We start from the raw sequence: 14,849 nt of genomic DNA on the forward strand, positions 1-14,849 counted from the left end.
CGGCCTCGCGCTTGCGGCAGCCCTCCCGCTGCCCCGCCGACGCCCCGCCGGCCTCCTCTAGCCGCTCGCTTAGCTCCTCCAGCTCCCGGGCCGCCTCTGCCCGCTGCTTCTCCACGCGGGCCCGGGCCGCCCGCTCCGCCTCCAGCTCCTCTTCCAGCTCCTCCGCCCGAGCCTGGGGACAGGCAGACACGCAGCTGTCGCCTCCCTGTGCTGCTGGCCCTGGCCCTTCCCACCCCCGGGCCCCACACACCTGCAGTTCCTTGATCTTCTTCTGTAGCTGTGCCCCGAGGAGCTGCTCGTCCTCCACCCGCAGGTTCAGCTGACTCAACTCCGAGTCCTTCCTGGAGGTCGTGCGGGGCGTGAGCCAGGGCCGGGCAGACTTCCATCAACCAGCCTGGGGTCCCCCAGCCTTCCAGCCTCCCTGCTCCCTGCCTGAAGCACCCAGCCCTAAGGATTCCACCCCGCCCACCGCCACGCTGTGGTCCCTCTCAAACCCCCAGCCTGGCCAGGGCCCTGGGTCCAAAGAAGGCAGGACACTACCGCCCATGCCCTAGCGACCCCCGTCTCGATCGTCCACGTTCACCTTCTGCAGGGATGCGGAACTGACCCCAGAGCCCAGAGGGAGAAACAGGGCGCAGGCTCAGGACGCCGCCTGCTGGCCAGGGGCTCGGGCTGGCTGCCCACCCCATGCCTACTTCTTGAGCTTCTCCTCCAGCTGCTGCTTGTCCTGGGCCACATCCGTCACTGACTCCTGCGTCAGCTTGAGGTCACCCTCGAGCTTGCGCTTCGCCCGCTCCGTGTCCATGCGCAGCTTCTTCTCTTGCTCCAGGGAGCACTCCAGCTGTGGAGCAGGAGGGATGGACAGGCTCAGCCGCCAGGCCCAGCAGGCCCCCGCCCTGGCTGCCCCAGCCCCCCTCTGTGACCCCAGGCCTCTGCAGGGGGCCGGGACTCACATCCTCCACTTGCTGCTCCAGCCGGAGCTTGGCCTTGGCCAGAGCGCTCACACGGTCCTCCTCGGCCTGCAGGTCACCCAGGGCCTGCTGGTGGGCCTCCTGCAACGCCTTCTTCTCCTTGGTCAGTCGGGCCACCGACTCGTCCAGTGCCGCCATCTCCTCGGTCAGGTTCTTCACCTGTGCCCGTGCCGGGGTCACCATGAGGATGTCCCTCCTACACTCTGGTCCGTGAAGCCACCCACCCAGTCACAGCAACCGCCCCATCCAGCCAGGGGACCCCAGGCAAGTCATTTCACTCTGAGCTTCAATTCTCAGTAGATGCTAGCTTCCTTCGGTGTAACAGGTTCCAGACAGTCCCGGTTTCCACTGTGAGCACCTGAGCGGGCAGCTGAACCCGCACCTCCCTCCTCCTCCCCCCCATAGCAGCATCACTACTCTGGGTCCCTGAACCGCATGGGGCTGTGGGAGGGGCCCGATGGCAGAAGGCATGCAGAGGCACTGGGGGGACGCAGAGCTGGGAAATGGGCTTCCTGCCCTCAAGAGGCCTGCGGTCCAGGACGGATGACAGTTGCTAGCATTTGCTAAGCACCTACCGTGTGCTTGGCCCTGTGCTAAGGCCCTGTGCTGAGTGCTCGCAAAAGCTCATTACACACTGAATCCTCAACCACCCGAATGAGGTAAGTGCTGCTATTAACCCCACTTGACAGATGACCAAACAGAAGCCCACAGAGAGGAAGTGACCCGCCTGCCGCCACCCAGCCAGGGTGTCCTAGAGCCTGGAGGTAGAGCAGCAGCTGCCTGGCCCCCCAGCCAGCCAGGCCCACACCTTGTTCTCTGTAGCTTGCTTCTCCTTCTCGGCCTTGGCCAGTGTCAGCTCCAGGTCGTCAATGTCCTTCTTGAGCTCTGTGCACTCGTCCTCCAGCTTGCGCCGGCGGGCGGCCAGGTCGGCGTTCACCTCCTCCTCGTCCTCCAGCCGCTCGCTCAGCTCCTTCACCTTCGCCTCAAGCTGCACCTTGGACTTGATCAGCAAGTGGCAGCGCTCCTCAGCATCCGCCAAGTTTTCTTGCTCCTGGAGAAGGATGTGGGGGATGGGGCAGAGCTAGGGCCAGCTGAACCAGCCAAGGGACACCAGGCCAGGCCCTGGAGAAAGTTCATGTGTCCATGCAAAGGTCTGACACCCATGCTCACCTGGGCTGTGGGGACCAGGAATGCTTCTGACCTACCTGCTCTTGGCCCTGAAGGGGCTCAGGTGTGATGCAATGAGGGCTCAGGGAGAGGGAGAGGGAGAGGCAGGGGCGGAAGCAGATGTCCAGAGGGGACATCAGACAGGCTGGAGCAACTCAGAGTGAGACCCGAACATGGGCTCGAGGAGAGAAGTTCTGGGTGAGGCCTTCCAGGGGGATGGGCAGCAGTGCCCCGGATCGGCTTGGGTACTCTCTTCCACCTCACCGTTTCCTCACCACCTGGCTGCCTCCCAGTCTCCTGCACTAGCAGGTGAGTTTGGCGACCACACCCTGTCTTCCTACCAGCATGTCCCCAGAGCTACTGTGGCGCCTGGCGCACAGGTGATACTCCGTGTTTGCGGAAGGAAGGAATGGCTCTGTGGACTTGGGGAGACTGCAGACCCTTGCTCCCTGCCCTCTGGCTATGACTGTTACTCGCCACCTGGCTTCCCAGGGGAAGGGAGCATGGGTCTGTCTCAGGGAGGGCAAGGAAGGGAGGGCGGGGGGACGGGGCTCCACTGCCACTTAAGCAGGAAGCCAAGGTAGCAGGAGGCGAGAGCATCGGGACACGTGCACAGACGGACTCTGAGGGCAGGGAGGCTAAGCGTGGCCATGAGCCTGCAGGCCTCCTCTCATGGCACGTCTGGGACTGGGAAGAAAGATCCAGATCCTGAGCACCCGGAGCATACCAGGTCTGCCCTGGCCCAGGTTGGGGGGGGTGTGTGATATTTCCTCAAAGCAGCCTGGGGTTTTCTGGGGTGCCAGGGGGCACAGGTCACCAAGGAAAGCCCCCCTTCCCCTCCCCCACTCACAGCCTGCAGCTGCAGGGCCAGGTCATTCTTCTCCTGGGTGACACTGACGTGGGTCTCCTCCAGCTCCTGGCGCTTGGCCTCGGCAGCAGCCAGAGCCCCGCGCAGCCCCCGCAGCTCCGCCCGCAGGGCCGCCAGCTCCTCCTCCGCCTGCGCTGAGCGCAGCAGCGGCTTCATCTTGAAAAAGAGCTTCATCCATGACCAGTTCTTGACGGCATTGAAGGCACGGATATTCCACTGGATGGTGAACAGGGCGTCCCTGGGGAGGGGAAGGCCCAGGAGGCCGCAGGCTCAGTGCTGCCCCTCACAGTGACAGCCCGACGTTCCCGGGGCGCGTGCCCCGCGCGAGGCTCCGCACTGAACACTTTCAGCGCGGTCTCTCCTCATCTTCCCCGCAGCCCCGTCAGGTGGGTCTAAAGCCTCTGCTTTATAGGGGAGGTGGGGAGAGGCCCAAGGTCAAACGGGTCTGCTCCCTAATGTCCTGGTGGCCCTTGAAAGTATCCTGACCAGTCACAGCTGGCTACTGTGGTCCTCGCAAGTAGCCAGCTGTGACTGGGTCGCAGACTCACACGGCCCTTCTGCCGCTGGAGAGAGTCACAGCGCCCACCTCTGGGGACTGTCGGGGACTGTCGTGCACTTTAACCAAGATAATGCAAATAAAGCCTCCTGCCTGGGGCCTGGCACTTCAAGTCTTGGAAAACACAGGTTGTCATTATTACCGTTCCGGGCCACACTCTGGGTGGCCTGCGGTGGAGGGAAAGGTGCTCTTGCCCCAATGTTTGAGGTGAGGAAATGGAAGCTGGCAGCTGAGGGGCACATAACAGAACCCTGCCCCTTCAGAGGCACCCGACCAGCCCCAGGGGATAAGCTGACCCCGAGACAGATAACACAACAAGCTGTGGAGAGCCTGGGGGTCCTGCCAGCCAGGGTACTGTGGTCCCGCCCCCACCCAGGGCCCCCACGCACCTGCCACCAAGCAGGCGCTGGTACTCCAGGCGCATGAGGCGGCCCCGGCTCCGTGCCTGCAGCAGCGTCAGGACCTTGGCCAGACGCTGGTCACGAAGCTCCTCCAGGACGCCTAGAAGCCCAGCCTTGAAGAACACCTGGGGGTGGGGGAGGAGGCACCAGGTGGAACCCCCAACCGCCTGCGTGTCGTCTGCCCAGTGGGACCACCCTCCATCCCATGTACCCCGACCTTGGTGTGGCCGAACTGGTACTGGGTGTGCTCAATGTCCAGTGAGCCCAGGAGCTTCTCTGTGGCCTTCCTGCTGTCCATGAAGGTGTCGTCCGGGATGGCACTGGGGTTCAGGATGCGGTACCTGGGGGAGCAGGGAAGGGCTAGTGAGGAGGAGGCCGGACAGGGGCGCAAGGACGATGATTCCCAGGCCTCGCAGAGGCTCCACAGGGGCCCCACCGACCCAGCCGGCGGGGGAGCATGGCCGCACTGGGCGGTGAGCTCGTTCTGCTTAAAAAGCTCGGGCTCCATTCAAATGCATTTTTCATTACATTCGTTAAGAAATTGTATTTACAACAGGCGTGCAGCACTTTTCATAATTTTTTAACTTACAATTTTTTATAATTCGTTTTTTTAGAAGGCAAAAATGTAACAAAGGGATATGGTACAGTGCATCAAAGCTGAAGGAACATTTGAGGGAGAGAATTCTCAACAACAGCAGGGGTTCCCAGCATGTCCACTGCTGTGGGTCCCAGTGGCTGTGGCCACACTGGGAAGGCCAGAGAAATATGAAAGCTCCCTCCCGAGGGGACTGAGGAACAAAGCACACAGTTCGCTCGACTATGGGATATCTTACAGCCATAACAAAATGAATGATGCTATAAGTCATTAGACACCTGTCCAAACCCACACAACGTCCACCTCCACGAGCAAACCCTTAAGTGATTATGGTGTGTCATCAGCTGTGACAGACGTCCCACTCTGGTGGGGGATGTTGATCCTGGGGGAGGTTGTGTGTATGTGTGGGGGGCACAGGTATATGGGAAATCTCAGTACCTTCTCCATTTTGCTGTGAACCTAAAACTACTCTTAAAAAAAAAGTCTTAATTAAAAGGAAAAAAGGTGATGGTATAGACTTCTGTCTGCTGACAAGGAGCAATCTCTTTCTCTTCCATGAAAAAACAAACTCACAAATGGGTGGAGGGTGGGGGGAGAGGTTGAGAGCGCACGTGCACGAGAGAGCATGTGTGCAAGCACGCCCATAGTCTTTGTGTCAACACGCATGGGAACGTCAAGGTGGGTGACCACGGAGACTTCGGGAGGGGAATTACGGACCCCTACAGCCCCTAAAACCAAACTTTCAAAGGCAGACGGAGCTGATAGCACTGACTGGCATCACATAAAGTCTAGTCTATGGGGACCCTCACTCCACTCCCAAGTCCACAGGCAGCTCCGCCTGCCCCCCTCCGACTCTGTTCTGATATCTGCTGAAGACATTTCAAACTTGACTTGTGTAAAGTGGAACTCCATCCACTATCCCTCCACCCCCCAAAATATCAAAAAACCCTGTCTTGGTATCAGTAAACCTACCACCAACTCCCCAGTGGCTCAGGCCCCAAACCTGGGATCATCCTCATCTTGTTCTTATTCCCTATCCAATCCACCAACTTGGCCTATGGGCTGCACCTCCAATACTTACCATAAGCCTGCTGACTACTCCCCCAGTCTGCTCCCGTCTCAGCCACCACCACCCACCCTGAGATGCCTGCCCAGTCCCCTCCCCAGTCCCGGTGTTCCCCTCGGTGATTGGAATCTCAGTCCTCGGGCCCTTGATCCCTTTGGTTCCAAGTGCCCATCCCGTTCCCTCAGGCAGCTGCCTCCACCTGGGGGAGGGGGGGCTGTGTAGGAGCAGGGGTGGGGTGGGCAGGGGAACCAGGGCCGGGCAGGGAGACACCCACCGCTGCCGGAAGTCAGCATAGAGCAGCCTGTTGGGGAACCCTTGGCGACAGATCCGGATCCCCTCCAGAACCCCATTGCAACGCAGTTGGTGTAACACCAAGAAGGCATCCATGACTCCTGGATGTGGCAGGGGTTCAAGGGAAAGGTTAGAAGTCAATGGACACACCTTCATGCCCCAGAGAAAGACCACCAGCCCACAGAGGGGCTTTCTTTGAGACTGTGTAAGCTCCAAGGAGAGGGAAGACCCAGCTTCTCCATCTGCCCTGTCCACTCCCTCCAATGGCCCCACCCCGCCAACCCAGCCCTGGGGTGACTACCTGGGGTCTTGTTCTCATTGGGGACAATGCAACGGACGAAGTGGGGCTGTGTGGCCCGCAGGTTGGTCATCAGCTTGTTGAGGTTCTCCTGGGGGTGGGAGAGGGGAGAAGACACAAGAGGGGCAAGAAGCAGAATTGGAAACCATAGCGGATCAGCCCGCTAAGGACAGGTAAGCCAGGCTTCTAAGCATGCCTCTGCACATCGGTCCTTTCACTCTGGTCCTGGTGACCCTCTTCCCTCTTCTGCTTGACTGGGTCCCCATCACTGCCACCGAAGACTTCACCCCTCCCCCCCCCGCCCACCAAATCCCCTTCCCTCCCACGGGCCCTGTGGCTCCCTGCCCAGGCAGCGTGGGGACGGGAAGCAGCACAGACTTGCTGTGATGTTCACGTGGAGAGGAGTTAAACATCACTGCAAGTCTTAACGGCCGCCCGCCCAGGGTGCAGGGGACAGAGCAGGGACCAGGGATGGGGGTGGAGGCTGGCAGGGGAGGGCCTGCACAGGGCCCGGCGTGGGCCTCACCTTGTGCAGCTGGGACACCGTCTGGAAAGATGCTGCCTTCTTACGCTTCTCTTTCACCCCAGACTTGGGGGGCTCGGCTAGGAGAGACAGGGGACCAGTTACTCTAGCTGATGTGACTCTGTGAGTACCCTACAGGATGGTGATCTTGTCCCTCTGTACTCACTGGAACAGGAGCCTGAATAGTTCTCGTAGAGGGTAGCCAAGAGCTTGTTCTGTGACTTTTGGAAGATAGGAACCACCGTCTCATTCAATGGATCCTTGTTTTTCTCCAGCCAGCCCACGATGCTGTAAGGCACCTGGCAGAGACCGGACAGGTGCTGAGCAAGGGTGGGGTGGGGGCACGGAGAGCTGAGAGAAGGGAAGAGGGCGGTCAAGGGTTGGGATTCCCACAGGCACCTACCACGCCTGCATAGTGGACCACCTCAAAGTGGGCCTGGTATTTGCGCTTCTTGTCAGGCCGTGGCTGCTGGAAATTGGGTGACTTCCCGGCATGATTATCATAGAGCTTGGCCCGGAAGCTGGCGTCTGAGGCCTTGGGGAACATGCACTCCTCCTCCAGGATGGACAGGATGCCCAGTGGCTGGGGACAGGGAACAAGCCTGAAGGGCTGCCATGAGGCCAGCCCATCCTGGCTGGCCAGATCCCCATATCCTAGAGCCCTTCCTTCTGGAAGCCTTCCCAGACGCCCCAACCACCTGCTGGGAGGGACAGAAACCAGACAGGTGCCTAGGAGTCCCGTCTTCTAAAAGAGAAGTTTGTGGCTTGGCTGCCAGCCCCCCTCTGCACGATTCACAGCTCTGGACTGGCCTCTTTGCTCACAGCTGCACAAACTCAAACTGTTCCCACTCACGTCCTGATGTCTGTGGTGTCTCTCTCTCTCTCTCTCTCTCACACACACACATACACACACACACACACACACACACACACACACACACAGTACGATTAAAAAAAAAAGAAAAAGCAGTTCAAACTTTCGCTTCCTCACATACTAGCGGGTGGGCCCTTGGGCCTCAATTTCTTTTCTTTTTTTTTTTTTTTTTTAAAGATTTTTATTTTTATTTATTCGACAGAGATAGCCAGTGAGAGAGGGAACACAAGCAGGGGGAGTGGGAGAGGAAGAAGCAGGCTCATAGCAGAGGAGCCTGATGTGGGGCTCGATCCCATAACGCCGGGATCACGCCCTGAGCCGAAGGCAGACGCTTAACCGCTGTGCCACCCAGGCGCCCCTGGGCCTCAATTTCTAACCCGCAAAGTGGGGAGTGAATACTTCCAGTGATTTCACAGCAAAAAACTACTGACCCACCAAATGTGCCAAAGCAGGAGATCACAGAAATGCGCAAAAATCACCTGCTGCATGAACTCCTGTGGCTTCTTCAACAACGTTCAATGTTCAAAATACATTTTCAGAGAAAAAGTAAGATGAGAAATGAGTGCGAGTCTATAAAAGAAAACATGCGCCCAGGATAAAGGCTTTGGAGACTTACCAAAGTGCCAGATACAGGCTGTACAAGGTTAGGACTAGGGGGAAACGTGTTTTTCCCCCTTTACTTCTGATTTTTCAAATTTTCTTTGATTTTTCTTTCTTCTAGTCTTTGTACAATGGGAAAATATGTGTAACCAGTCAAATCAAGAAGCAAATGGTCCCTACCCTGCCTGCCCCTAGCGCAGTTCTCAGGGTCCAGTGAGACCGTGGCCGCAATAGGGCCTCGTGGACCGCAGAGTCGTGCATGCCCAAGGGGCTGTGGTCAAGAGTGCTGGGTGCACGCTCACACGTACTCACCAACACCACCGCCAGCAAAGCTACTCACAGCCATGCACGCTGCCATTCACACACGCGAACGGAGACACAGTCACAGCCATGTTCACATACGTGTGCACGTGAATGCTTGCACACGCTCGCCAGCCAGTGCACATTCGTTCCAGCTCACTCACCACACCCACACCCCCTTTCCTTGCAGGGACCTTGGCCCAGACCCCACCTTCTCGATGAGGTCAATGCAGGGCTGCAGGTCCAGGCCGAAGTCGATGAAGACCCAGTCGATGCCCTCCCGTTTGTACTCCTCCTGCTCCAGCACAAACATGTGCTGGTTGAAGAACTGCTGCAGCTTCTCGTTGGTGAAGTTGATGCACAGCTGCTCGAAGCTGTTGAACTGAGAAGGGAGGCGCCGGGCTCAGTGGTCAGGGACAGGGAGACCCACAGAGGACCGGGGTGTGCGTGACTTCACCCCCACCCCCCCGCGGTCTCACACCCTGGGGGAGAACGGAGCCCAGGGGCATGGGCCTGCTCTCACCTCAAAGATCTCAAACCCCGCGATGTCCAGGACCCCGATGAAGAACTGCCGGGGCAGCTTGGTGTCCAGGGTCTGGTTGATCCGCGATACCAGCCACCGGAACAGCCGGTCATAGGTGGCCTTGGCCAGAGCCCCCACGGCAAACACCACCTGGATGTGTGGAGAGGCTGGTCTAGGGCCCGACGGGGAGGGGGTACCTGTCCCAGCTGTCCCCAGGTGGGCCCCGGCCTGCAAGCCACTCACCTGTTCCACACTCTGGCCCTTGGTCACATATTCATTGCCCACACGCACTCGGGGGTGCAGAAAGCCTTTGAGGAGGTCCCCACTGCTGACCCCCATCAGGTAGGCAGCCTTGTCAGCACCTGGCAGAGCACATGGGTGGGTTAAGAAGGAGGAGGCCAAGAATATGGGCACTTGGGGGCTCTACTGGCCTCTGCCTGGGGTTAGGAGAGGGAGGCTGGGAGAGGTGGAGTTCAGGGCAGGCAAACTATATGGCTCAAATGAGTGAGGGTCTGGAGTTGAGAAGTCAGGGGTTACAATCAGAGCCAGGGAAAACTGAGGCCAAAGGTTGTAGACAACGGTTAGGGTTAATGGTCACAGACAAGACACTGGGATTAGGGTCAAGGTTGATGACCAGGTCAGGACCCCTCACTCTCAGTGCCGTCGGCTTCGGCCTGTTCCTCCCGCTGTTTCTGCTTGAACTTCATGTTACCAAAGTGCAGGAGGGCCCCCACGATCTTATAGCAGGCGCACTTCTCATCCACGCTGAAGCCCAGGATGTCCATGGCATGCTGTGGCAAGGGACAGAAGATCAGAGGCGGCCAGGGGCCAGCAGAGCTAAGGGCCCTGGGACTGCTCCCCGGTCTCCACCCAGCCTCACACATGCCCACACCATCGGCCCCCGCTCTGCCCCGTCCCACCACAGACGTACATCAGTGGCCATCAGTTCTTGCCCATCGTCCATGTTGTCCACAGTGATGACCCCCTGGCTGCAGAAGTGGTAGTCGTAGGGGTTCATAGACAGAAGCAGCATATCTGGAGGCCCGGGGAGGAGCAGAGTGGGTTTGGTTGTGTTCACTCAGATACTCTCCTCCCACCCCCATCCCAGCATGGGAGGCCCCGGGGGTCACCCTGGCAGGAAACTCTAGGGCCCTCCCAGGACTTCTCTGTAGCTGAGTTTCTCACCACCTCCCCCATGCTCATGGCTTTGCTTTCTTTATGGTTTTCTGAGGAATGAGCCCAGGGCCCATGTGCGGTGCTAGGACACAGGGAGGACCACACTCTGCCCTTTTGGGGCTTGCAAGAGAGGGGAGCCGAGCCAAGACAGAGCCATTGCTTCCCCCCTGGGGGAAGTCCCAGGACAGCAGAAGGGACAACCTTGCCAGGGCGATGACACCGAGGGGCCCATTCTCTAGTACGAGAAGGAGAGGGCTCAACAATAACCACAAGTCCCAGCTAAGGAGTGAGGGGACGGTCCCACCTAGCCCCGCGGGCTCTGACTCCCACTCCACCCACCCTGACCCTCACCCTGTAGCTCCGGCTTCTTCCCCGAGAGGATCTGGTAGTAGACGTGGTAACCACGCTCACCGGGCAGCTGGAAGATCACTCGCGACTTCTCCAGGAGATCTGGGAGAAAGGGGGGCACTAGCCTACCATCCCGTTTCTCCCCAGACTGGGTCGCCCCAACAGGGCTGAGGGGGCAGGGAGGAGGTGCCAGTAAGGGTCAAGGGTGAGTAGAGAGGCGCTGCGTCCACACACCTGCCAGCACGTACTGAAGGGCGTCAGCATGGGAATGTGCGTCTGTGTGTGGGGGGGCGGTGTTGGCATTTGTCCTTTTATCTGTGCTCTCATTCCTTCATTCACAGAGCACGCTCCTTCCCTTCAGAGCAGAGCTGGTGTGTCAGTACGTGCGTGGAGCGTCATGAATGACAACGTTCCTTGGTCATCACATGACTGTGCTTATCCATCAGGGTCTGGCCATGCATCCCAAGGTGGGGACTGGTCAGTGCGGGGCCTCGCATTTGGCCTGGAGCCTGGTGTCTGAGCAGGGGGGCTAGGTCAGGTGGGAGGGTCAACAACCCTCAAGAGGCGGGAGGGCAGGCTTCCAGGGAGGACAGCGACTCTGTGTGTACATGGCCTGCCCAACTGGGGGCCAGAGAAAGGACTGAGATGGGCTAAGGACCCAATCACAAGGAGCCTGACTGCCCCAGTAAAGATCTGGGTTTCCATCTTAAGGTAATGGAATCTAGAAAAGGTTTTTAAGCAGAAACATAATGTGGTGAGATTAGCTTCTGAGAAAATACCACTCTGGCTGGAAGATCAAGCAGAGAAATGGAGGCTGGGAGACCATGTGGAGGCTAGTAGAATGTTCCCGGTGAGAGTAAGGTGGCAGGGGGTGGACAGTGGCCAGGGGATGGAGAGAAGTGTCTGGAACAGGTGGGAGCCCCAAGGACTTGAGGATGGATGCTCAGTCGGAGCAGAAAGATCCAGGCATCTGTCCCCCATCCCCCTTTCCCACCCTCCCCTAGACTCACAGCTATCAATATCTGCAGATGCCAGCTTCCCAGAGGGACCGAAGTGAATGCGGATGAACTTGCCCTGTGGGGGGAGGAGCAGGCTCAGCTGGGGCCAGCCATCTGCGGGGCACTAGCTGCAGAAAGCTCCCACCACCTCCATTTCCCTGCTGCCAACCCCACCCACCTCTCCCACTGTCGCCACTCACAAAGCGGGATGAGTTGTCATTCCGCAGGGTCTTGGCGTTGCCAAAAGCCTCCATGGCAGGGTTAGCCTCGATGATTTGATCCTCGAGGGTGCCCTGGTGACAGCAGCGTGAGGGGTCTGTCAGCCCTGGTGCCACTGACTGGGAGACCAAGGGGCCCAAGGGTCCTGGGTATCAGCCCATCCTGGACAACCTCTGGTTGTGGGGGAAGGAAGAGGAGCTCTCCAGGGCCTCATTATCATGGCCTGCCCCACTCACACTGGCCCCATACTTACCCCAGTCTTTGTGGCCAGAAATTGCTGGAAAGAGAAGACAACATTAGAAATTATGAGGTCTCACCAGGCTGGTGGATGGGGGTGGCAGTAGTTAGCAGGACAGTGAATGTTAGTCAACCAAATGTGTAGCCCCCAACTGCCCTCCCTGGCCCTGTCAGCACTGTTAGAAGGAGAAATGCTAGAAAGTGGGAACAAGCCTGGCCCTACTCAGGGGCCTGAGGCAAGGAGCTGTGTCTCAGGGTCTCCTACTTGCAGCCCTTCCCCTCCCCCAGCTCTGTCTCTGGCCTCTTCCGTATCCCTTAATTTTCCATACTCCAAGAAGTAGCCCCTGCCCAAAAGCCCTAGGCCTTCCTGACTAAAATCAACTGCCCTTCAGAGCCCAACTCAAATGCCCCCTTCTCAGGAAGGCTCCCCTGTGCTCTGAGGCTAGAAGAGCCCTCTTCCTGCTGGAACCTTCTAACCCCTCACCTCCCTCTGTAAGAGCCTTCTTCACACTTCTCCTTTGTATTGCAATGAGCTTCATCCCCATCGTATAAATGTCCATTGTACGATTGACATTGTCCATTGATTATACAAGATGGCCCTGCCAGGTGCATATTATTAGCCCTAATTTGCAAATGAGGAAACTAAGACTCAGAGCAGGGAAGTGACCTCCAGGCCACACGGTGAGGGGCAGGGCAGGAACTGAGCTGGGTATCCTGCCTCCCATGACACCACAGACACTGCATGTCTCATCTAGAGGGACATGCTGAATTGAAGGAATCTCCCTTCGTTCCTCTCCTAGCCTCATCCTTGTCTTCTGTCCATGTAGGTGCCTTTCCTTCCCTTCCCCACCCTGGCTCCCTGCAGCCTGGGAAGAAAGGAGAAGAAAGGAAGGAATGGATTCTGGAATGCCAGGTGCCAGGTCACCAGGGGACTTTGGTTACTCACTCACCTCCAGGGAGCCCAAGACTTAAAAATCTCCCCAGAGACATTGCTGGGGGGATGGAGGCTGGAAGGAAATGGCAAGAGCCCCTCCTTCTGAGCTCTGCTTCCCACACTCATATCCGGGGCCTTTTGAATAGGGCTCTCTATGGCACATGGGAGTCAAATCCGGGGCCAGGGGGAGGGGATTGATAAGGCTTTTAAGTTCTAGCATCCATGGACCCTGTGAGCCAGCCTTTCTTTCCACCTCCCTTGCCTGACACCCCCATATACACCCCACCATGCAGAGCTCCTTTCTGCTCTGCCCTTCCCAGCTGCACCCCTGCCAGCTCTGGCCTCTCCCTGCCCTCTGTTCCCGTTACTGGACCAAGCCCCAACTTTCTGCAGCATCCTCAGAGACACTGTGGGGGGGGGGGTTCAAAAATGGGGTGGGGAAGGGAGGGAGCAAAGAGCACCAAAAAGTCAACAGCAAAAACAAAACAACAAAAACAATCACCACCACAACAAAAAACCAAAAACAAAACTGAAAGGAAAAACAAAAGCATGAAAATCAAATGGGGGGAAAAAGGAAAAGGCAAAAAGAAAAACAACTTTAAATGGAAAAAAGAAAAGAAAAAGAAGAAAGAAAAATGCCCCAGAATAAAGCAAGGCTTAACAGGACCAGGAGTGCAGGCTGGGTGGGAGGTGGCCTGGGGCTTCTGGAAAGAAAAGGCAGCCCATTTTGGGTGTGGAGGAGCACACACAGAGCTCTGAACAGCTGGCCTTGGGGGCTAAGAATGAATGTTATACCCAGAAAATCAAAATAAAACAAAACATTGGTCCCCCATTATTTCAGAAATTTCAAAAATCCATACAGAAATCACAGGGTGAGAAAGTGCCCCCTGACCCTGGCTGTTGGGAATGCCAAGCACCCTTGGCTCTGGCTGGACTTCATATAAGCCTGCTTTTTGATTGACAGCAGGTAACTGTCTTTGGTGCATGAAAACCAAGAAAATGATCATTTCATAGTTAAAAGCTGCCTATTCGGTAAACTTTCAAAATATGGAGGTCATGACGGAAGGGAAAATTACATAAAAAGTTTAGGAACAGCTATGGTCCAGCCCCTGTGTGTTACAGATGGGGCCGCTGAGGCAGGCCCAGAATTGGGTCCCACGGTGTGGAAGAGGCGGTCACAGCCTCTCTCGGTCAAGCCTTGCTCAGGCCAGAGTCTGCCACCAGGGTGGGAGGCTCAGGCAGGGCTAGAGACTCTGGGGAATCAACTTTTTAAAAAGGAATAAAAAAAAAAGAAAGAAAGAAAGAAAAAAAAAAAAAAGAAAAGAGAAACAGTGAGAAGCAGTGAGGAGAGTGGGGAGCGGCGCCCGTGTGGGCGAGTCTTACGGCCTTCTTGCCCGGCCCGTCTCCCAGGGCAGCGACGATGGCAAAGTACTGAATGACCCGCTTGGTGTTAACCGTCTTACCGGCCCCCGACTCTCCGCTTAGACAACACAAACATGAGTCACAAAAGCCCATCTGGTCACTCTAATTCCCCCCAACCCCCAACATCCCACCCCTCGTCACTTTCTCTTTCTCCCCACCCAGCTCCCAACTCAGGACCCCCAACTCAAGACCCTCCAGAGACAGATCAACCCTCAGAGGTGCTGAGTTGTTTACAAAGCAAGCCAGGGCAGAGCATCCACGTGAGATGAGAACACACACGATGACACCGCTGTCTACTGAGCACTAACACAGTGCCAGACACGGGGCTAACCGCTTTACCTGTACTGGCTCGTTGAAGCCTTAGAAACCCTGTAAAGCAGGCACCATTACCACTCCTATTTTATGGGTAAGGAAATGGGACTTGGGGAAGTTACATAAACGTCCCTGCTGTGTGCCAGCACATACATTAACTCGCCGACTCC

General features: G+C 57.3%; 1 protein-coding gene across 1 annotated transcript in view; it reads right to left on the bottom strand.

Annotated features, from left to right (window-relative positions):
• MYH7B (myosin heavy chain 7B) overlaps positions 1-14,849 on the bottom strand; it is a 41,180-nt gene that overhangs the window by 5,205 nt on the left and 21,126 nt on the right. Inside the window, exons 8-30 of the mRNA XM_034639917.1 lie at positions 14,320-14,425; positions 13,330-13,332; positions 11,756-11,848; positions 11,568-11,631; positions 10,561-10,659; positions 9,965-10,068; positions 9,686-9,824; positions 9,277-9,395; positions 9,034-9,183; positions 8,722-8,892; positions 7,140-7,319; positions 6,903-7,035; positions 6,740-6,816; positions 6,217-6,304; positions 5,899-6,016; positions 4,181-4,304; positions 3,952-4,088; positions 2,989-3,244; positions 1,780-2,022; positions 954-1,130; positions 696-841; positions 251-341; positions 1-172 (exon numbers count right to left, since the gene is read on the bottom strand). The exon at positions 1-172 is cut by the window's left edge and continues 15 nt beyond it. Coding sequence (XP_034495808.1) covers positions 1-172; positions 251-341; positions 696-841; positions 954-1,130; positions 1,780-2,022; positions 2,989-3,244; positions 3,952-4,088; positions 4,181-4,304; positions 5,899-6,016; positions 6,217-6,304; positions 6,740-6,816; positions 6,903-7,035; positions 7,140-7,319; positions 8,722-8,892; positions 9,034-9,183; positions 9,277-9,395; positions 9,686-9,824; positions 9,965-10,068; positions 10,561-10,659; positions 11,568-11,631; positions 11,756-11,848; positions 13,330-13,332; positions 14,320-14,425 — 2,990 coding nt within the window. The remainder of the gene's footprint in view (positions 173-250; positions 342-695; positions 842-953; positions 1,131-1,779; positions 2,023-2,988; positions 3,245-3,951; positions 4,089-4,180; positions 4,305-5,898; positions 6,017-6,216; positions 6,305-6,739; positions 6,817-6,902; positions 7,036-7,139; positions 7,320-8,721; positions 8,893-9,033; positions 9,184-9,276; positions 9,396-9,685; positions 9,825-9,964; positions 10,069-10,560; positions 10,660-11,567; positions 11,632-11,755; positions 11,849-13,329; positions 13,333-14,319; positions 14,426-14,849) is intronic.

The sequence above is a fragment of the Ailuropoda melanoleuca genome, chromosome 13 (genome assembly GCF_002007445.2).
Source record: "Ailuropoda melanoleuca isolate Jingjing chromosome 13, ASM200744v2, whole genome shotgun sequence".
Taxonomy (NCBI): Eukaryota; Metazoa; Chordata; class Mammalia; order Carnivora; family Ursidae; genus Ailuropoda; species Ailuropoda melanoleuca.